The sequence below is a fragment of the Corella eumyota genome, chromosome 7 (genome assembly GCF_963082875.1).
Source record: "Corella eumyota chromosome 7, kaCorEumy4.1, whole genome shotgun sequence".
In the NCBI taxonomy this organism is placed as follows: domain Eukaryota; kingdom Metazoa; phylum Chordata; class Ascidiacea; order Phlebobranchia; family Corellidae; genus Corella; species Corella eumyota.
This window is the reverse complement of record NC_137496.1, coordinates 11,988,178-12,010,038: the sequence shown is the minus strand read 5'-3', so window position 1 is coordinate 12,010,038 and position 21,861 is coordinate 11,988,178. Positions and strand designations below refer to the sequence as shown.

At 31.5% G+C, this 21,861-nt stretch overlaps 1 protein-coding gene across 4 annotated transcripts; it reads right to left on the bottom strand.

Moving 5' to 3' along the window:
* Positions 1–1,172: 1,172 nt before the first annotated feature.
* LOC145760524 (F-actin-uncapping protein LRRC16A-like) lies at positions 1,173–21,003 on the bottom strand. Of its 4 annotated transcripts, none has more exons than XM_082574436.1 (42): positions 20,987–21,003; positions 20,527–20,621; positions 20,087–20,210; positions 19,806–19,947; positions 18,980–19,096; positions 17,500–17,600; positions 16,809–16,859; positions 16,661–16,720; positions 16,174–16,298; positions 15,370–15,535; positions 14,719–14,792; positions 14,546–14,621; positions 14,019–14,107; positions 13,407–13,576; positions 12,669–12,787; positions 12,235–12,312; positions 11,819–11,895; positions 11,558–11,614; positions 11,247–11,286; positions 10,904–10,974; positions 10,476–10,548; positions 10,057–10,179; positions 9,794–9,907; positions 9,276–9,379; positions 9,067–9,204; positions 8,131–8,339; positions 7,745–7,857; positions 7,108–7,227; positions 6,736–6,792; positions 6,531–6,643; positions 6,054–6,141; positions 4,765–4,903; positions 3,352–3,743; positions 3,179–3,276; positions 2,922–3,004; positions 2,720–2,844; positions 2,513–2,626; positions 2,265–2,445; positions 2,048–2,134; positions 1,922–1,948; positions 1,590–1,670; positions 1,173–1,524 (listed from the first exon to the last, which is right to left on the bottom strand). In XM_082574436.1, the coding sequence occupies exons 2-42, from the start codon at positions 20,607–20,609 to the stop codon at positions 1,514–1,516; spliced, it is 4,410 nt and encodes a 1,469-aa protein (XP_082430562.1). In that variant the 5' UTR covers positions 20,610–20,621; positions 20,987–21,003; the 3' UTR covers positions 1,173–1,513. The 4 variants fall into 4 exon arrangements, with proteins under 4 accessions (XP_082430562.1, XP_082430561.1, XP_082430563.1 ...); XM_082574435.1 differs by lacking the exon at positions 20,987–21,003 and adding an exon at positions 20,898–20,986; XM_082574437.1 differs by lacking the exons at positions 11,558–11,614; positions 20,987–21,003 and having other exon boundaries at positions 20,527–20,659.
* Between the last annotated feature and the right edge of the window lie 858 nt (positions 21,004–21,861).

Sequence of the window (21,861 nt, the reverse complement as noted above, 5' to 3'; positions counted from 1 at the left end):
ACTAAGACTGAAGCGCAAGACATCTACTAAAAAACCTAGCAAGCGACCTAACTACTTAGACTGTAGTGCAAGACATCTACCAAAAAACCTAGCAAGCAACCTAACTACTTAGACTGTAGGTCAAGACATCTACCAAAAAACCTAGCAAGCGACCAACTACTAAGACTGAAGCGCAAGACATCTACCAAAAAACCTAGCAAGCAACCAACTACTAAGACTGAAGCACAAGACATCTACCACAAAACCTAGGAAGGCACCTGACTACTAAAACGGACTGAAGCTTTAAAACTATGCCAATTTAGGGAAAAACAGTTCCTGCCATAGCGTAGGTGATCCGATATTCAAAAAAGCGAACAGTCGATCAAAGCCATCGGCCTAAAGGCACTACAAGCTGATCAGACGCGCTTATAAAACCAATGAATATCCACGTACGGAGAAGTGCTTGGCCTCCCATTGTCTGTGGGAGGCCTCCCATTTAAACTTTACCAACTGTTAGTTGAACATCGAAATCTTGAGCCTAGGTTAAGCCTAAAATAAAGCTATTTGTGGTTCTTGCTAAAATGCTTAGATTGGCTTAACCCTAAGTTAAAGCTTTGGTTACGGGTACGCTTAACCGAAAAATTATTTTGAAATATTAGTTAATCAATTAAAACATTTTTTTAAACCTAAATTAAATAGTATTTGACCTTTTTTATTAGAAATTGAAGTTAATAAACTTTTATTTAAATAAATAATTATGTAATATTATTTTAATAACTTTTGAAAATGCGTTAAATTTATAGACAGATTAAGACAAACAAGTTTATGTTTATTCGAATTTAACTTAAAATATCTTAAAAAAATGTCAAATTTAAAAACCAAATTCTCCCATTATTCTGCAATTTTGTTGTATTTGTTTTTATTTTCGTTATTTTATTATCTCTAAAATGTAGATGCGTTATTTCTAGTACATAAGGAATACCTGCCAGACATTTTTAAACACCCAACTTAAACACTTTAACTTGCGAAACTTCTCACAACTCAAAACTTACTTTTTCACTCATTCTGGGTTGAATTTATCTAGATTTGACTCAAGTTTCACCTTCACAAACCATATTAAATTACTATCTCTTAATTAACTTTATCACGTGACCTTTGTAACAATCGGTTTCTCATTACGTCACGTGCCTTTAAATATATTTTTTATTACGTCATAATAAGCACTGAAGCGTGGAATACAAGATATAACTATGACGTAATAATAAACCCGATTAAAATGATAAATCACCACTTGAAATAGAGGAAGCGAACTCGTTACAGCGATTAACTTATGTTGACGTCATAATAGTGCAAATGAGTACGTCATAATCTTAACTAAAAAGATGTGACGTCAAAAAAACAAGATATAAACATGGAAGGAATAAAACAATTGATCGATGTGACGTCATATTTTGTTGTTCTCGTGGGAATGTAGAACACAGTGCTCTGAGGCGGCGTCTAGCGGAAACAAATATTTGCACCAAAAATATAAAACTCACTTAGCATCTGTAATAAACAAAATGTAATTTTAAAATATGACGTAATTAAACAGCATAGATGACGTCACAAACCTTTCTTGTCATGGGTTTTTCCCCAACTAGCAGTTCGGTCACGCACCAACGCCGATGACGTAGACGGAGGATGAATAAATTCTAGAATTAAACAAATAAATTAAAGATCAAACGAGACAAAATTATTTAGAACTTTTCCAAAAAATATATTTTTTTAATAAAAATTTATCCTCGATATGGGATATAGGAAAATTGGGTAAATTTATGACTTTATAAATGCAAAACACTTTATTCAAGGGTACCACAGCTTGAGAGCAGTGGGGATCGAACCCAGAACCTGAAAACCGAATTAGGAAAAAAAAGTTTAAAAAAAACTTACAAGTTAAACTAACCTGACACTGGACGTTGTTTGCCTTGCTCTAAAAACAATAAAAATAAATTAAATTAGAAAAATTGTTTTTAATTAACTTTATTAACAACAATGAAGCGTGTTACGTCCCAATTATGATGTCACAAACCTAATTTGATCAAAGTTGGTTTCGGTTTGGTGGGTAAGGGAGGGGGTTTCCCTTTAAGCGCAACCTTCGGGGGCATCAAAGGTTTGTCTGAAACAAAAATTATGACGTCATTAAATCGTTTACGTCATCGAAATATGACGTCACATAAAAAATAATTTTTTTAAATTTTTGAAAATAAATGACGTCACAGTTACGTAAAATGACGTCATCGACTTACTTTTATTCGGTTCGGGTTTCGATTTTAATCTGGATAGAAACGAGGATTTGTTGTTGTTGTTGTTATTGTTGTTCTCGTGTTTTGGGGACTTCACCGATTTCTTCAACATTCCGGGTCCGAAAGCAGGGGAATCACCTTCGGGGGTTTTCTTTAGCGACTTGGCATCTTCGGGTTCGGTTGTCTGCAAAATTAGAATTTGTTTTAACACTAGAGGTCCAGGGTTAAATTCCCATCCAAATTATTTTCACCTTTTTGTTTAACTTCTTTAACTTCATCTCGGCCAACAAATTTCCCCCGAACCCCATTTCTGGGTGAACCATCGCCCCCTTTGGTCGCTTGGGTCGCTCTTCCTTTGTTTCGCTCTGTGACGTAACATATTATGACGTCATTAACAAAGAATGAATTGTGATTTAAGTTAATTTTTAATAAACACCCCACTATGATGTCACATTTACCTCGTCCGCATCGTTGTTGTTGACGTCATCACGCGGTGACGTAGGAGTAGCTTCCTCCTTCTTTTTCTTGAGCATGTCAGGAGTCAATAACATTCCTCCCATACCACCAGGTGGCCGCATTGTCTCTGTATGACGTTATTGGTTAGATTACGTCACATTAAAAGTAAGGTTAATTATTTAATACTATGACGTCACAATTTACTTTTTTTCTCCATTTTTTCTTTAACTTTTAATTTTTCTTCTTCCTCTCGATCTGGGGTCGCTGAAAAATCTGTGTTGGCAACACTGAAAAAGTAAATTTAAATATTATTTGGCAACACTGAAACAATAAATTTAAAATATTATTTGGCAACACTGAAAAATAAATTTAAAATATGATTTGGCAACACTGAAAAGTAAATTTAAATATTATTTGGCAACACTAAAAATTGACGTCACAATAAAACAACAATTAAATACTTCGTTGTAAAGAAGTCGTCGACGTCTTGTTGAGTCGACCTTTGAACTTTATTTGGAGGTCGTCGACCTCTTCGCGTTTGAGGACCACGTGCTCGGTTCTGTGATGTCACAAGTACATAATTATAAAGTCATTATAGATTGATCTTTAGAACAGCATGTGACGTCACACTTACCTTTGTGATGTGTTCGAGCTTTTTTGCTCCAACAGGTTCCGACAATTGGCTCATGACGTCACCGACAGGGGTTTTCCCGTCTATGTCATCAGCCTTCTCTTTCTCGGCCTTCTTCTCTTCCTTTTCTTCCATTTCAACCTTCTTCTCTTCGTTCTCTCCTATTTTAACCTTCTTCTCCTCGCTCTCTCCTATTTCGACCTTCTTCTCCTCGTTCTCTTCTTCGATTCTCTTCTCATCCATCGCTTTCTTCTCCGCCAATGCCTTCTTCCTTTTTCTTTCCTTTACTCTCTCGTTGTGGTAAGGATCGACGACCGTGATGTCAGTGATGACGTCGTCGTCGCTGTGAGGTGGGGCCGGTAATTCCCCTAACCTGGAATCGATCGTCTTCTCATCTGTAATAAATATAACATTATTACGTCACAAAAAAACAAGGCAATGAATTAGATATAACTTTAACGTCCGTTTTAACGTCATTATTATTACTACGTCACTGATGCTGACGTCAAAACACTTTACCAATTTATTTTTTTTATTTGTTTTAAATATTCCGAAATTAAACAATTTGTAATTAAACAACTAAAGTGATAAACAAACAAATTAACCGCAAAAGTCTCAAGTTCAACAAACATTTTATTTAAAGTTAAATTAATTTGTTCAAACATCTCAACAATTAAATCTCCGTATAACATCTGACCTGAGCTGAATACTAACATCGCAATATCAACAACCTCCATGACGTCATAATACCAACGCGCTCAAGCGAACATAAGATTAAAACAATTTTATATTTTGCCAACTTTTAAAAATTTACCTTCAAATATTTCTTCTATTGTTAAATAACAATGCGAATGTGACGTCACTATACAAATAATCAACTTAACCCTAACTCGACTACAACATAAATTTAAATGTCGAGATTTTTCAGCGAAGCTCGCGTTAAAACCTTATGACGTCACAATAACAACTGCTTAAACAACTCAAAACAGCTGACATACCACGTGACGTTTGTCTGTTTATTGCATCATAATAATATAAAAATTCAATAAACAAATATGATCCTCAAAAATTTAAATTTTTTTTTAAACTAATCAATTATTAAATTTTAGTTAATTAATTAACCAAAAATTATTATCCTTAAATTTATTAAAATTTAGAGTTAGTTGGACTAATTTAAAAATTTATTAAAATCAATAAGCAGCTTAATTATCGGGAAATTATAATCTCTATAATATCCCAAACTGCCAAAGTCAACTTAAGACTGGGTTGGGGTAACTGATGTTACTCTATGTTTAGGTCCGGCATTCGACCTTTCCACATCGAGGATAAAGATATATATAAATATATCAACAATATAAAAGTTTTAAATCAGCAAAACTGATAAAAATCCAAGAAATTAGAACCTCATGAACTCACCAACTTCCACTGTCGGTCTCAACTTCCTCTTTGCCACACTGGCCGCTCTCTCTCTTCTCATAGTGGGGAGTAACCCATCCGGTGTTTCCCCTTCCTCACTAGGTGGAGGTTGCTTCTTGTGTTTGTTCAATTGTTCCGTCTAAATACAATTGTGATGTCATCATTTTATTGTGATGTCATTAGTCTATTGTTCTGATGTCATTTTATTGTGATGTCATTATTTTATTGTGATTCCATCATTTTATTGTGATGTCATTGTTTTATTGTGATGTCATCATGTTATTGTGATGTCATCATTTTATTGTGATGTCATTAGTCTATTGTTCTGATGTCATTTTATTGTGATGTCATAAATCAATTGCAATGCCATTATCAAGTTTATTCTCAAAAAATAACAAACCGACCTTGACCTAGGTTTTAAAAGTTAATTGTAATTAATTAATTATTATCCTTACACTAAACTTTATTTCAATAATTTTTTTTTTAATACCAAACACTTATATAAACTCAAGCTATGTATATTGTAAGTCGATTTCTACTAAAGATACCCTTTCTGAAAACATATTTTATTAAACTTTATTATCACATTTTCATGCTAGATAATTTTAAATTCATTTAAATTTGTGCATTTTTCCGTTATTTGCTAAAATTTAAAACAAAACTATTCTGTAAAGACATTATAACCTTTCTATTATGATCTCATAACTTATTATGACATCATAACTCACCTTGACAACATGTTGATAGGAAGTCGAAGATCCCGAAACAAAATTAAAAAAATAATTTCTAAATCTTGAAACTAACAAACCCATGATTATTATAAACTAACTAACACTAGCTTGATAATAACAAACAGGATGTGATTATGACATCACAGTGCACAGGTGTGATGTCACAATAACCTTTATGATAACAAATTATAAACACTGCTTGTCTTATAAATAATTCCAAAAGTCAAATATTTCCGCGTAATATTTCATGATATGACTCTAGCCTTTATTCTAAAGTTTAAATACTTATATAGTGATAATAAACTGTAATCTAAAAATAAATTTGCCTAAATTAAGTAATTAAAATTATTTAAAAATCTAAATATAACAAAATATAATGGTTTTTGTTTTATAATAATAGACTTTTAAATAAAATATCATTTATAAAAAGATTTGCTAAATTAAAACTAACTATATATATATAAATAACAAAACACAAAAAAATGTCAAAACATGAAATTTACTTAAAGTCTTTTAATTAGAAGAACCCTTATAAGGTACAAAATAATGTAAACTCACCAATGAAAGATTGCATTGCGATAAAGCAGCGAGAAGTTTGTCGGTCACTTTGTCCGAGATTAAAGTTGCAATCGCCAGATTCAATTCACTGTAATCATAAAAAAAGGTTAAAATTAATTTGGTCAATACATTATCAAAAAAAGTAAATTTTGAAATAGAAATGTAACCGACAAGATATTAACACGATTTTAAAGGACGACTTCACAACCTAAACATGGAGTAACATTTGTTACTTCGACCCAGTCTCGAGTTGCCTGTGGCAGTTTGGGATATTATAGATTATAATTGCCTGATAATTAAGCTGCTGATTAAGTGCTGGCTCAGCAGGAGTTTATACCGTTTATAGCTCCTTACTTAAGGGCGCTACGGCATTAAATCAGAAGGAATCAAACCCAAGATCTCATGTAATGAAGCCAAGTGTTGTAACCACTACTACTACAAGTTTTACATTTTTTGAAAAGTTGTTCAGTCACGAACCTGACTTTGTTGACGATTTCAGTCCCAGAATTTTGTACAACGTGATTTTTAACACAATCTTTCGGAAGCTGACATTTTTCGTTCACTGACGACGTGATTTCATCGCTTATATCCTTAATTAAAATTAATAAGCTTATTTTTGGCTTTATTATGAAAAAATCGAAAATTTAAAAAAGTAAGCACTTTTAAGGCAAAAAGTAGCTACCTCGAAGATATGTGGGCAAGCTGCCTCAGCATTCTTAGACATCGATGAAATTGTGCTCTGGAGATAAAAAAGTAGTTGATTTATCAATTATTAATTTATTAAAAAAAAATCAATTTATTAATTTATTAAAAAAAACTTATTAAAAAGGTAGTTGCTATAATTTAAAAAAAAAGTAGTTACTATAATTTAAAAAAGTAGTTACTATAATTTAAAGTAGTTACCATGATTTAAAGCAGTTAATGTGATTTAAAGTAGTTACTGTGATTTAAAGTAGTTACTGTGATTTAAAGTAGTTACTATAAATAAAGTAGTTACCATAAATTAAAGTAGTTACCCTGTTTTTAAGTAGTTACTATAATTGAAAGTAGTTACCTCAACATGTTGTTGAACCATCAAATCCATATTTGCGGCCATTTCGTTGATCTTTGTTTGTAATTGTGATGTCACACCAACTGATTTCTCCATACCGAGTCCATAGATATCCGATAATAACTATTATGACATCACAAAAAATTTTAAACACTTGATACTAAAACTTTCAAAACTGTTTTGGTTGCTTTAAAATATTTTTTCAATTTTAAATCTTGATCAAGATTGAAAGGTCACTGCTAGGTTGGGTTTATTTAATTTAAATAAAGGGGGTTAAAATCCTAATCTCAAAAATGTGATAATTTCACTAAATTTAATATTATTATAAATTTTAAACTTAAACACGTTCTTTAAAATTTATCTTTATGTTTAAAAAGTTTTAAAAAGTTGTAAAAATTAATTTAAATTAAGTTTTAATTTTAATTTCAATAAACCACCACCATTATAATTGTTTGTGTCAGAAACTTAATTGTTTCCTAAATTGTTATCAATTAAACAACTTTTATGACGTCATAGTTACCACAACAACGTCAATTGATTGGTCAACAGAAATTAAACTGGACCAAAGCAAAAAAAGCAAAAAAATCAGTTTGAAAATTTAATTTTTTTTTTCATTTAAATTAAGTTTTTTTTATTGCACCTGTTTTGAGTTGCAGGCGTCTTTCACAAGTTTTTTGGCATTGATGACAACTTCATTGTCTGCTGATTCAACTTCTAGAATCTCCAGTGCATTAACCGTGTCATCCACCTTTTCTGTGTGTTTAAAACATTTTCTGTCAATCTTTTTATAATGACATCACAGTACTAACTATCTTGGGTTAGATCCCAACTGCTCTCTAGCGCCCTTGAGTAAGGCAATACAAACAGTATGAACTCCTGCTGAGCCAATTATAATCTACAATATCCCAACTGACAAAGTCAACTCAAGACTGAGTCAGAGTAACAAATGTTACTCTATGTTTAGATTACAAAAATTGTACTACCTAACCTATATTGAGGATAAATAAATATGAAATTACTAATTACCGGCAACTTTATCAAGAACCTGCTGAGCAGTGTTAGTAACCACTTTCTGCAAGCGGAACTGTTGATCGTTACTCCCCTTGTTCATGTTAGCGTTCCTCAACAACAGATCCTGGATGCGAGCCAAACTCGTTTGAGCTCGTTCTGGGTTGTGCTTCATCGCTGCGATGGCATCATTAACAGGGTAGGGCATGTATCTTAATGTGTAGTTTCTATAGGAAGAAATTGTTTTATTTTTACTTACGTGGTTAATACTGGGTTATAAATGTAAACTTTTCTGCGAAAAGAAATTAACATTCCCATTTTTTTCATTTAAAAATTTTACTTTTACTTTCTATTGTAACATTTATGACATCACAACCACTGATGACATCACAACCATTCATGACCTCACAACCACTTATGACATTACAATCATTTATGACATCACAACCATTTATGACATCACAACCATTTATGACATTACAAACAGCTTATGGCATCACAACCACTTATGACATCACAACCAACTTATGACATCATTACCACATGATAACACAACCACATGACATCAAAACCAGCTTATGACATCACAACCATTCATGGAATCACAACCATTTATGACATCACAACCAACTTATGACATCATTACCACGTGATAACACAACCACATGACATCACAACCAGCTTATGACATCACAGCCAATCATGACCTCACAACCATTTATGACATCACAACCAACTTATGACATCATTACCACGTGATAACACAACCACATGACATCAAAACCAGCTTATGACATCACAACCATTCATGACATCACAAACACTTATGACATCACAACCACTTATGACATCACAACCACTTTTGGCATCACAACCACTTTTGGCATCACAACCACTTTTGGCATCACAACCACTTATGACATCACAACCACTTATGAGATCACAACCACTTACTTCTCAAGAGCGTTTGCAATCTCATGAAATCCGTACGAGGTCAAATTATTTCGATCAAGTTTCAAGATTCGAAGTTTGGAATTTATTTGCAGAGATTTGGCCAGAATCCTGGCACCACTGTCGAACATTCCGTTCCCACTGAAATTAAAATAATAAGTTTTAAATGTTGTTGATTAAATCAATATGAACAATGGTTTTTATATATTAACCTGATATCTAGTGATGTTAGCGAAGTGTTGCTTCCAATGCAACCCAGCAATAAATAAAGGAATTCTCGGGATTTTGAATCAGCAATCGATAAACTTTCTAAACCCTGGTTTAAATTAAAATATTTTGTTATAGGCTGGCCACATGATGTAGTGGTTAAAATACTACATGAGTTCCTGGGTTCGATCCCCACTGCTTTCATGCTGTAGCACACTTTAGTAAGGTGCTATTAACAGCATAAACTCCTGCTGAGCCAGTACTTAATCAGCAGCTTAATTATTAGGCAATTATAATCTATAATATCCCAAAACTGCCACAGGCAACTTGAGACTGGGTCGGGGTAACCGATGTTACTCTATGTTAAGGTCAAAAAGTCGACCTTCCCACATCGAGGATAAAGACAAAAAAAGTAAAATAGATTTTATCAGTATTAAATTAAAATATTGTTTCTGTGCATTTAGACTTTAAATTGAAAATATTTTAAACTCTAATTATTTTAGAGTAAAAGTTAAATATTTACGGAATCTTCTTCTTGTATTAGTTCCACAAAACTCTCCATTACTTTCCTCATATTTTTAGGTTTAATTCCACTAAAGTTCCGACCAATTTTCAACTCTTTTAGTCCATGATTTTGCTAACAAATATTTAAATATTTTAACATCAACCATCAACATAATTTATTTTTAATTTTATATTTTTTTGCCAATTTTTATTTTACCTGTAACTTTGTTATTACTATGTTATAAATAGTTAACATTAACTTATTTAAACTTATCTACTAACCTGTATCCAAGCAAGTAGTTGAACTATTTCTTTGTCGATGGAGTTGTCGGTGATATCCAAACTAACGACATTTGTGAGCGTTCCGATATGACCTTGCAACACCTGACTTCCAGACTGTTTCAACTTCAAAAACAAGAATTTAAAACATTATTTTTTGTAGCCTGCATTTGTGCACTTTATAACCTTTAATGGGTTTCATGTTATGGGGTCACTTTCATCACCCCAACCCAGTCTTAAGTTGTACCAGTTAATATTTTGTTCACCCTACCCTACTGATTGTTTTTTAACCCATTTAAATCAACTGATAACCCCAACTCAAGTGCACCCACAGCATGGTAGCAGTGGAAATTAAACCCAAGACCTTCAAAACTTATAAATAATAATATAAACAGTAAAGTTGTGAAAATTAATATACTAACCTCACATGAAGCGAGGTTCAAAGAAACTTTCAAATCTTTTGTTCCATTGTTTTGTAATCCCTCCAACATTAACCTGTTAAATAAGATAACTTGTTATCAGAAACCTTTTTTTTTATATAAACCTTTATCCTTGATGTGGAGATCAACTTCACGACCTAAACATAGAGTAACATCAGTTACCCTGACCCAGTCTTTTTTTGTGCTTTTGGCAGTTTGGGATAAAGCTGCTGATCAATTGTTAGCTCATACTATTTATAGCACCTTACCTAAGAACGTACAGTATAGAAACAGTGGTGATCAAACCCACGACCTCATGTAGTGTCCCAACCACTACACCATGCTGTCAGTTTATACGTCATAAAAATACTTTTTAACATGACATTAAAATAGTGTTAAAGTATATTTGGGTAAGACATCATATTACTTACTTTAGCGCCTCTGGTGGCATTTTAATTTGTGAAAGATCAAGAAAACGAAGAGCCTCAGTTTTCTTAAAAAACTAAAAATTAAATAAAAATTTTATTGTTTAAATAAATTACATGAACAACAATCCTAACTTAAAAATTATTTTAATATTAAATATTTAAAAAAAATAAGGTTCTGAGTTTAATTTTTACATGTTGTAGCAATCCCAAGTAAGACCTAAGGTTTCAAGTTTGATTCCCTTTTTTAAGCATCCTTGAGTAAGACTTAAAATCCTGGGTTTGATTCCCACTGCTAGCAAGTTCTTTATTAAAATTAAAAGTTAGGAAATAAACCAAAATATTTTACCTCTTGAAAAGAAGCTGGGATCGTCAAATCCTTATTTCTCCTAAAATGTTAAAATTAATTAGTTTGTTAATAATTAGTTACAAAAACAAAACTGCAAAAACAAAGTTAAAGTGCACAAACAGTTTAAACCCAGCTTAAAGTTAATATTTGGAAAGGTGGAGTTTTGTTAAACAAAATTAAATTCATGCTTTAAATTAATATTCAGCCCAATTATTACTAGAATAACATCACACTAGTTTGTTCTATGACATCACAGTCACATACAAACCTGTATTTAAACTCGATTGTTAGCAAATAAAAGAGAAATTAACCTGATGAGTGAATAATCGTCCTCCAAATAGGAAGGATATTTGTGGTCTGATGACGTTCTGTGATGTAACAATAACTTGATGACATCACAATGTGATATTCACATCGTCACAGTATAGTTATTAGTCAAGACTACCCAATCATGCTTTTAGTAATTACAAATTGCGTATAATTAAAATAATTAATTACAGAAAATACAAAGTAAAAATTCATCGCAAAAATTTTAGAATTTGGCGAAATTAATTGAAATATTTTGTTCTTACTTTCCGTAGAAATGATTTCTCGAAAGCAGAATATTCTCCAGGTGAGAGGTGCAACCCTTCGCCATCGCACTGACGTACTAAACATTAAAGTTTACTATAACTATTTATATTTAAACTTTTATAAGGTTAACAGTTGTTTTAGAGCCTAAGACCCTTGGTTTGATTCTCACTGCTTGTAAAATGACTGTATTTTTAAGAACACAATTTGCATTAAAACAAAGGCCTGAGGTCTTGAGTTTAAATCCAGCTCTTGGTATGCCTAGTTTATTATACAACACCATATCACTTAATTAAAGAATTTTAAAATATAAGTTTTCACAAATGGTAACAATGTATAAAAATTATGTTACAAAATAAATCATTTTTAAAATCTTTTAGGACGATTAAAATATTGAAATTTAAAAGTTTATCCTCACCATCTCGATGGCACATTCAGTCGACGAAAGATCGAGTTCTTTCAGGTTATTCTCGCTTGACAAAAAGTTGTACAAACCCTAAACCATAAAGGTTAACAATTTAAATCAAATCTTTTAGGTGCTATATTGGAGAGTTTTGCAATTTTGTAAGTGATGTATATAGCATGTTAGTATGGTTGACACTGAATCATAAAATAGCTTTAGAACCTTTAAAAAATGTCTGTGGTACTTACAATTTAATTTTCAAAAATACTGGAAAATGATTAACATAAAAAACCAGGTTACCATATTTTTCGTGTGATGTGGAAAGTACTAAGTTAGCGTAGTCAATACAAGCTAGTACTTTCTATGTTATCACAAACTTAGAACTATATCGGTAACATAAAAAAATTAATGAAAAAATTAAAATTTTTTTGATCATCTTTAACCTTTACCTCAGCTTCGTCAGTTTTGATTGGGTTCCCAGAAAGGTTAAGTGAGGTCAAGGTTTTCATGATATTTGAACTTGACCTTAAGGATTGACATAATCCAGTGATGCCCTTGGCTGTGAGACCTGATATTAAAACAAAAAAATTTAATTTAATCAATCCTGTTATAACTGGCAGCATGGTGTAGTAGTAAGAACACTTGCTACACTACATAAGGTTTGGGTTCGATCCCCAATTATCTACCGATAAACAGTATGAACTTCTGCTGAGCCAATACTTAACCAGCAAAATAGTTATCGGACAATTATAATTTATAATATCCCAAACTACTAAAGTTAACTCGAGACTGGAGCGGGGTAATTGATGTTACTTTATGTTTAGGTTGTAAAGTCAACCTTTCCACATCATGAATAAAATTATATATATAAAAACAACCAAACAAAAGCAGTAGTTTAACTATAATTAAATGGCAAGATATCATGAAATTTAAATTTAACTGAACAGCAGTAGTAAAAATAATGTTTGTTATTAGGTTTGTTCGTAAAAATGTTAATTAACAAACTTAAACTAAAGACATCACAATGTAACTAAAGTTAATAGACCCAATGATTTTAAAAGTTAACCCAAAATTAAGGGTTCGATACAAAGTTTAAGTTTTTTAATTACCAATTAACTAATTAACAATTAACAATCCACCAAATTTAACCAAAACCCGACAGAAATAAATAATCAAATTTAACAAACCTGTTCGTGCCACGTTAAGATGACTGATGCTCCCATGCTTAATGGTAGGAAGAGCTCCACTTAGGTAGAGGATCCCTTTGTCCTCCAGCTGGTTGGAGGAGAGGTTTAAAACCTGGATCCCACTCTCTTTGTTCTCTACTATGTTGCTCGCTAGTTTTTGGGCAAATTCACTAAAAATTATATTAATCAAGTTAAATTAAACCCTCACTACTATGCCCTAGTCTTGAGCTTTAACAAATTCAAAAATTAATAAACATAGAGTAACATTTGTTACCCTGACCCAGTCTCAAGTTGCCTGTAGCAGTTTGGAATATTATTGATTAAAATTGCTCGATAATTAAGCTGCTGATTAAGTGCTGACTCAGCAGAAGTTTATACCATTTATAGTGCATCACTCAAGAGTGCTACGGCATGAGAGCAGTAAGGACCGAACCCGAGACCTCATATAGTGAAGCCAAGAGCCTAATTTCTACACAAAGCCGCTGGTGTTTAAAAAGTTATGGCATCTCAGACAATTATTTTAGGGTTTTCACTTAATACAATAACACAGGGCTTCATTAATTTATCACAACCCATGACTTCCTACATAACAATAAATCAACCCTTAATTACCTTTTTATTCCGACCCCTTCCAGAACCAACTCCTTTAAATTGTGCGACTTTCTAACGACCTTCAGAATGAATTCCAAAACTTCTCCCGACTGTAAAGTAAATATAACTAATAATTTAATTTAATTTTTTTTATCATATCACCTTAAGGTTATAGGTTTTGATATTTTTTATCGGGTAAGGGTGTGTGGTTTGGGACGTGTTTAAGCTATCCGTAAACGCCGGGTTTAGAGGCGAATAGTGTGACATTGGTGCGGCTCAAACCCGAAACCTTTTAGCTCATTTAATTTTAATTGTAAATCTAGATTACGAGTAATAGTAAATAGTTGAGATTTCAACTGTTGTAATATGGTTACAACTCTTAACCAATATTTGCTCTTGATAAACCACAAAAAGCCTTTTTTTATTTATTCTGTAAGCTTATATATATATATATATTATATATTGTCAAACAAGTCCGATATATACAAATATACTAAAAAAATGTTAATTAATGGTATTTACAAAAACTTTGAAAATTAAATTCTTACCAATTTTGTTCCTCTAGCAACCAGACCCTCAAACCATTTGTTAAACTTCATCAGAAGAATGATGGGGATAATATCTCTGTTAATTAAAACTAATTAGTGAAAAATATTGCTTTTTATTTTACAAATGTAAATTGATTTTTTATTTAAATGAATACTAAAACTTTTGTAAATACCTGGTTTCTGGTAAATCAAAATCTTTTAAATTTATTTCGCGACAATTTTGTGACAAATAAATTGTATCCACGTCCTGAAAAAAAAAAGGGTTAATTTATTAAATAACTGGCAGTATTGGAGTAATTAAACCCTTGACTTCAATACATTAAGTCTTAGGTTTAATCCCTACTGCTTCCATGCTGTAACAACCTTAAGTAAGGCACTATAAACGATATGAACTCCTGCTGAGTCAGCACTAAATCAGTAGTTTAATTATCGGCCAATTATAATCTATAATATCCCAAACTGCCACAGGCAACTCGAGAAAGGGTCAGGGTAACTTATGTTACTCTATGTTTAGCCTTTCCCACCTTAGAGTTAAACAAACACAACAAAAATAGATCAAATAGTTAACATTTATAGCAAAAAGTAACCTCTTTAGTTTTACCAAAATAAGGAACTAAAACTATGTTTTAAATTGTTAAAGTTGACTTAGACTAAAAAATTAATAAAATGGAAAATTTCCCTAATTTTATTATTGTGACATCATAAAACAAATTTGCATAATAAAAGGTATGCCATTGTTATTTACACTTGAAGGAAAACAAGTTGAAATAAAAAAACCTAAACACCAAAAAAAAATCCTAAATTCAAGAAAGTTATTAACTCACCCACTCTACATCTTCTCTAACTGGGGAGCCGAGATAATCGCAAACACATCGATACATCTCAGAAAAGTTACCACACGGACCCGGTTCCAGTTGATCCGCTTGATTGAGCATGGTTTGAATAACCTTCTGACGACCTAGAGGCTCCAACGACGCTTTTAAGATTCGACTACAAACAAAAATTTTAATTTAGAAAAAATATTAAAAAATTTTCTAGTTAACAAATTAATTGTCTAGTTTTGCAGAAAAGTTTACAATTACAACAAAATTTTATAAAATAATAAAACTAACAGCGAAATAACAAGGTCATAAAACGATTACAACATAGTAGGCATTGTTATTCATGAATCAGACAATGGGGATTGTTTACAACAATAGAAAACAACTTGGTCAACAATTTAACAAAAAGGCGAAACTGAAATATTTTATAAAACATGATTCTGCAAAGTTGAAATTTTGAACAAAATTTAATCAGTCCTAAAATTTTTATTGGTTCTATCCCTACCAATAATGCACCCAGTTGATAGCGCACTTTATAAACTGCATTTTAATTATCATAATATAGTCACAACTCTCAACTAATATTTGCCAACAATAATTTACCTGCACACCACAAATTTCAGTTTTATTTTTTTTTTTGGCCTACAAATTGGACATAAATAAATATTGTCCATTAAACTTCTTCATATATTGTTAGTGTTTAATGTAATATATACAAACCCAAAGATTAAGCTTATAATTCAACAAAAAACAACAAGTTACCCAAAATCTAAGTTGGGATAATAAGTAAAATAAAAACAAACTCACGAAAGAGCAACTCCTGGGAAGATCGTTCGAAGCGAGAGCGTGACTCTTCCAATGATGTGATCTGCATCATCAGTTCCGATCATCTGCATAAAGTAGATCTTTGCATCCGTTGTTGAGATGATCAACTGAGGATAAATATTTAGTTTAATTTTTTATAAGTGTATTTAGATTCCTAGCTTTATCTTACTTAAATTTTTAATAATATTTCAGATTTATTTATCCTCAATGTGGAAAGGTCGACTTCACCAACTCAACATAGAGTAACATTTGTTACCCCGGCCCAGTCTTAAGTTGCTTGTGGCAGTTTGGGATATTATAGATTATAATTGCCTGATAATTAAGCTGCTGATTAAGTGCTGGCTCAGCAGAAGTCTATATTGTTTATAGCGCTTATTTGAAAGGTGAAAGCAGTGGGGATTAAACCGAGAATCCCTTTTAAATTGATTTATCCACTTAATTGTAAACTTAAACACAAGACACAACTAACCCTCTCAGGTGATGGAGAATCCATCGCTTTAATCTCAAGAAAATGGAAATCAGCTTCCAACTAAAATAAAATATAACAAAAATAAATAATCACAAGTATTCAACTTATTGTAAATGAAATATTCCAAGTATTTTAAAATAATTTTTACCTTAAATGGGGCTTTAACTCCTAATATCTGACACCTGTACGGCGTTAAAACCTAAAAAAAATACAAAAAATAACTTTAAAAATACAAATACAGTAAAAAATTAATTTAAAAGTTTATTAATATTGAAATAACTAAAAATAGTTGTAAAGAATTAATAAATATAAGTATATGTGGTTAATATATTAAAGCATTTCAAAACTGGATATACAAAACTAATTAATCTAACAACGGATAATTAAACTTTAATAACTTCCTTTAGAGGAAGGAATTGTTAAACATAAAAGTTTAAATTTGGAAATTAACAAATTTTTAATAATTACTTTTCAAAATAATTACAAAAATTAACTTTTAGTATAGGCCTGAATTATTTAATATTAAAAGTCATATTTAAAACTTATGTATTTTATTTATCTTGTAATTAAAGATAAACTAAAGTCAGTCCCATACTAAACTGGATAAAGTCAACTTGGGCAATTATAATCCATAATATTCCAAACTGCTGAAGTCAACTCAAGACTGGGTCGGGGTAACTGTTGTTACACTATTTTTAGGTTGTGAATTCGACCTTTCCACATCGAGGATAAATATTTATAAACAAACAAAAAAACTAAAGATTAAGTTAAGTTAATATATCAACCCAACAAGCTGTAAAGTTGGTTATTTTATATCACCAAAAATATTTAAATTTTACCAAAACTTTTGCATCTGTTCGATCCCCCTGTGGCCGATCTAATTTGATCATTTTCTTCAAGGTCACGAGGTTTTTACGTCCGATCGTGTCTCGGATTCCCTCTGAAATAATAAAAACAAAATTTTATAACAATTTAAACATAAAAATATAGCAGGTTAAAAACTAGTTATAATTATCAATTTTTACACTTTTAATTTTTGTTTATTAAAAAACAATTTAAGCTTTTAAATAATCACAAAACATTAATAAATAATTAGATAAGCTTAGTTAAATAATTAAATAACAATTCAAAATTGTGTTTTGGTTAATTGTGTTATATTAAACTTTTAAAAAATTCTAAAAAAACTTTAGTTACCGGTCATTTCTAACGGAACAGTATTCTTAAAGTAACTTGTTTTATTAAAACTCGCCATTTTCGTTTCACTTAATCTTTCTTTTAAAGTTAAACTCGCTATGGCTTATAACTTAATTTAGTTCCGCAGTTTAGTTTACATTCCTTCAGGTTTATTTGTTTGAGGATAAATTTTATTTTGTTTACGCCTCAGTGACTTTGATTGTTTACAAATTACTTCCGAATTTTGGTGGTAATCGCAAATTTGATTTTTTTAAAAAGTTTTTAATTAATATTTATTTATTTTTTTTTGTATATATCTTTATCTTCCATGTGGGAAAGTCGAATGCGCGACCTAAACATAGAGTAACATCAGTTACCCCGACCCAGTCTCGAGTTGCCTGTGGCAGTTTGGGATATTATAGATTATAATTGCCCGGTTATTATGCTGCTGATTAAGTACTGGCTCAGCAGGAGTTCATACCGTTTATAGCGCCTTACTCAAGGGCGCTACAGCATGAGATCAGTGGGGATTGAACCCACGACCCCATGTGCGGTGTAGCAAGTGTTCTTACCACTACACCACGCTGCCGGTAATAATAAAATTATTACTTTAAATAAATTAAATATTGTGTTTTAAATATGTTAATATTATCAAAAAGTGTATTAGATATTCCAGTCTGTAATATGTATTTTAAACAAGTTTTAAGTTAAATAATATTGTCTAAATTACATTAAATTTTAAATTAAACTTTAAAAAAAATATTTCAATATTTAAAAACGATTCCGCAAAACACAAAACACGTTAAAAAAATTAAAACAAAAAAGCGCCCGATAAGGGACTTGAACCCTTGACCGTTGGATTAAAAGTCCAACGCTCTACCGGCTGAGCTAACCGGGCTACGAAAAAGCGAGCGCTAAAGCGGGTTCCTAATCGAACGAGGCGTAATAATCCTCCCATTTAAACATGGAGTAACATTTGTTACCCCGACCCAGTCTCTAATTGACATTGCTAGTTTAGGATATTATAGATTATAATTCCCCGATAATTATCCTGATAATAATTACTAATTGCTCTAAGAATTTAAAAAAATGCTGTTATATATAATATACAAAATATTAAATCGTAAAAAAATAAAAATTGTATACCTTCTTGTCTAATCGGGGCTGTGTTAATTATCATTCCATCAATAACGCTTATTGTGTCGTCATAAATACTCCCGTTATTCATGACGTCACTTGCTTTCAAAGATTTGCTGCTACGATCTAAAGGTGATAATATATTAAACATTACTCTTGCTAACTTATTTTTTGCTTCCAACGCCCTAATAAATAACATGCATAATAAACGGTAAATTATAAAACAAAATAACAACAATCTGGGTTTAATTTCCACTGCTTTTATGATGTAACGTCCATGTATAAACAACTCACCGAAGTTTCTATTTTAAGCAAAAATCAGAAACATAATAAACAAATAAATAGCAGGTTATACTGGCACCTGGTCGTAGTAAAATATATTTTTTTAGCTAGTTAACCAAGAGGGTTGGGGTAAGAAGGGGTTCACATTAAATCCATTTAAAAAGTTTTATTTTTTATTTATATTTATTTGTACATCTTTAATCTCAATATGTGAAAAGGACGACTACACGACCTAAACATAGAGTAACATCAGTTACCCCACTCGGTCTTGAGTTGCCTGTGTTACTTGGGATATTATAGATTATAACTGCGCGATAATTAATCTGCTGATTAAGTGCTGGCTTAGCAGAAGTTCATACTGTTTATAGCGCCTTACTCAACGGCACTACAGCATGGGATCACTGGGGATCGAACCCAGAACCTCATGGTGGTGTAGAAATGTATTTGCCACTACACCACGCTGCTGATATATAATTGCTATTTTCGTTGGTTTGCAGTTATTAAAATTAGTATAGAGTACAAATTGAAAAAAAAATTAGAAAAATGACGTCACCTCTTTTACTTGTTATGCTGATTGTGTCGTCACTATTATGTTTGTTTTTTTTGGGAGATTTAAAACTAAATCTTTTCGAGGTTCGCGGAGATGTTTCGTACGGCGACAACTCGCTCTTCATTCCATGCTTACGCAATCCTCTCTATGACGTAACAATTAAATTTTAAATTATAATTTTTACATTTTTATTGTGACGTCAAAATAATGTGAATAATTGTTACGTCACAACCAATGAAGCTTAAACTTTTATTCAAACAATTAATGGTTTTTTGACGTCATACCTTAAGAGCGCCACTGAGGCTGATGGTGTCGGACTGGTCCTTGCTCGGAACTTTAAACCCCCGTTTGAGGGTCCCACTTAAACTCAGGTTATCGATCGGGGGCGGGGAAAGTCCCGGGGTCAACCTAAAGTTCAAAATATTATTTTTAAAATTACGAATTCAATTTGTGACGTCACTGAAACAAAAAACACAAAGTCATTTAAAGTTATATATAAGCTCAAGAATGTGTTGTTTTAATAGTTTGTGACGTCATAGTTGAATGCATTATTACAACAACAATAAGTTATTGTTAAAGATGAGTCAGGTTTCCTTTCTGTATAAAGTTATATGTGGCTTAATAAACTGTTCTTCTTTACTTTAAAGCTTTTATTTTATAAATAATTCTTTTAATTATTAACCAATTAATAAAAATTAAAATAAATTTAAATCTTTGAACTTACGGAGCTGGCGGATCATTTATCGAAGTAAATTCCTCATCCGCTGAATCCGTAGCATCCACGTTACTCTCCATTATGGATTCCATAACAACTTAACCCTGAAATATTCAGTTTTGTTTATGGCTGCAAAAATAGTTTAATATTCGTTTATCCTCGATGTGGGAAGGTCAACTTCACAACTTAAACATAGGGTAACATCAGTTACTCCAATCCAGTCTCGAGTTAACTTTGCCAGTTTGGGATATTATAGATTATAATTGCCCGATAATTAAGCTACTGATTAAGCGCTCAACAAAGCATTGTAATATAAACTAAACTGCAGAGGTTGTTTTTAACTGCATTAAATTTTTTCCTTTATTAACAAATCTTAATACCTCAGTTTAACCAGTTAACAACAAGTCTTAATTGCAACTTTTTACTTTAAAACATTAACTAAAACACATTTTATTATTTCCACAGCTACCTCTGTTATTTAAAGCCAATTGTAAACAAATAAGTTAAATAAAATATAGAACAATGTTATGATTATGACGTCATATACGAGACAAAACCCAAACTCAATCGTGTTATCGGTAACTTAAACTCGAATAAAAACTCAAACTAAGATTTAAGTTTGCATCTACTCCAAACCGCTCGAAAATCTTAAACTAGTTTAAATAACAAAAATTCAAAATCCTACGCGCGCTGTAGATGCTTGAGTCACATCCTAAGCAGGACAATGCAGGTATTTCCTATCTATTATTACGTCACAGTACATAGTCGTTTTATCTACTATCTAACAATTGCAATGTTAAAAATCGACATTTTTTTAATTAATATGTTTAATTAATGACGCAATAATAGATGTTGTTGTTACGCGTTTTATTTTGTGACGTCACAATTCGATAAAAATAGTTTTGATTTATTATGAGATGCATAATCACACATTATCTCTAAATTGTCGCTCAACAAAGGTTACTATGACATCACAAACACACCCTACGCGACCAACGAAGCGGATTGAATCGCGGAAATTAATAGTTTAAAGATTGTTAGTGGAAAGTTGAAAAACTGAATGCGAATAAAATTGATTTTGTTTTATTTTTTAAGTTCTTGTAAGTGTTTAAAACTAAATTTTAAAGTTTTTGGGTAAAATTTTAATTAATATTTAATTAAAAGATTCAATTATTTGTTAATTGTTGAATTTGTCGCAAAAAAACGAAGTTTTTATTAAATTAGAGGAAAAATTAAGTTTGTTCGAAAATTCACAGATTCGTTTATTTGTGACGGACTATTTCCGATTGTTTGTTCACCGATGACGTCACAAAGCATTAGAGTGACGTGGCATTTCACGACAGC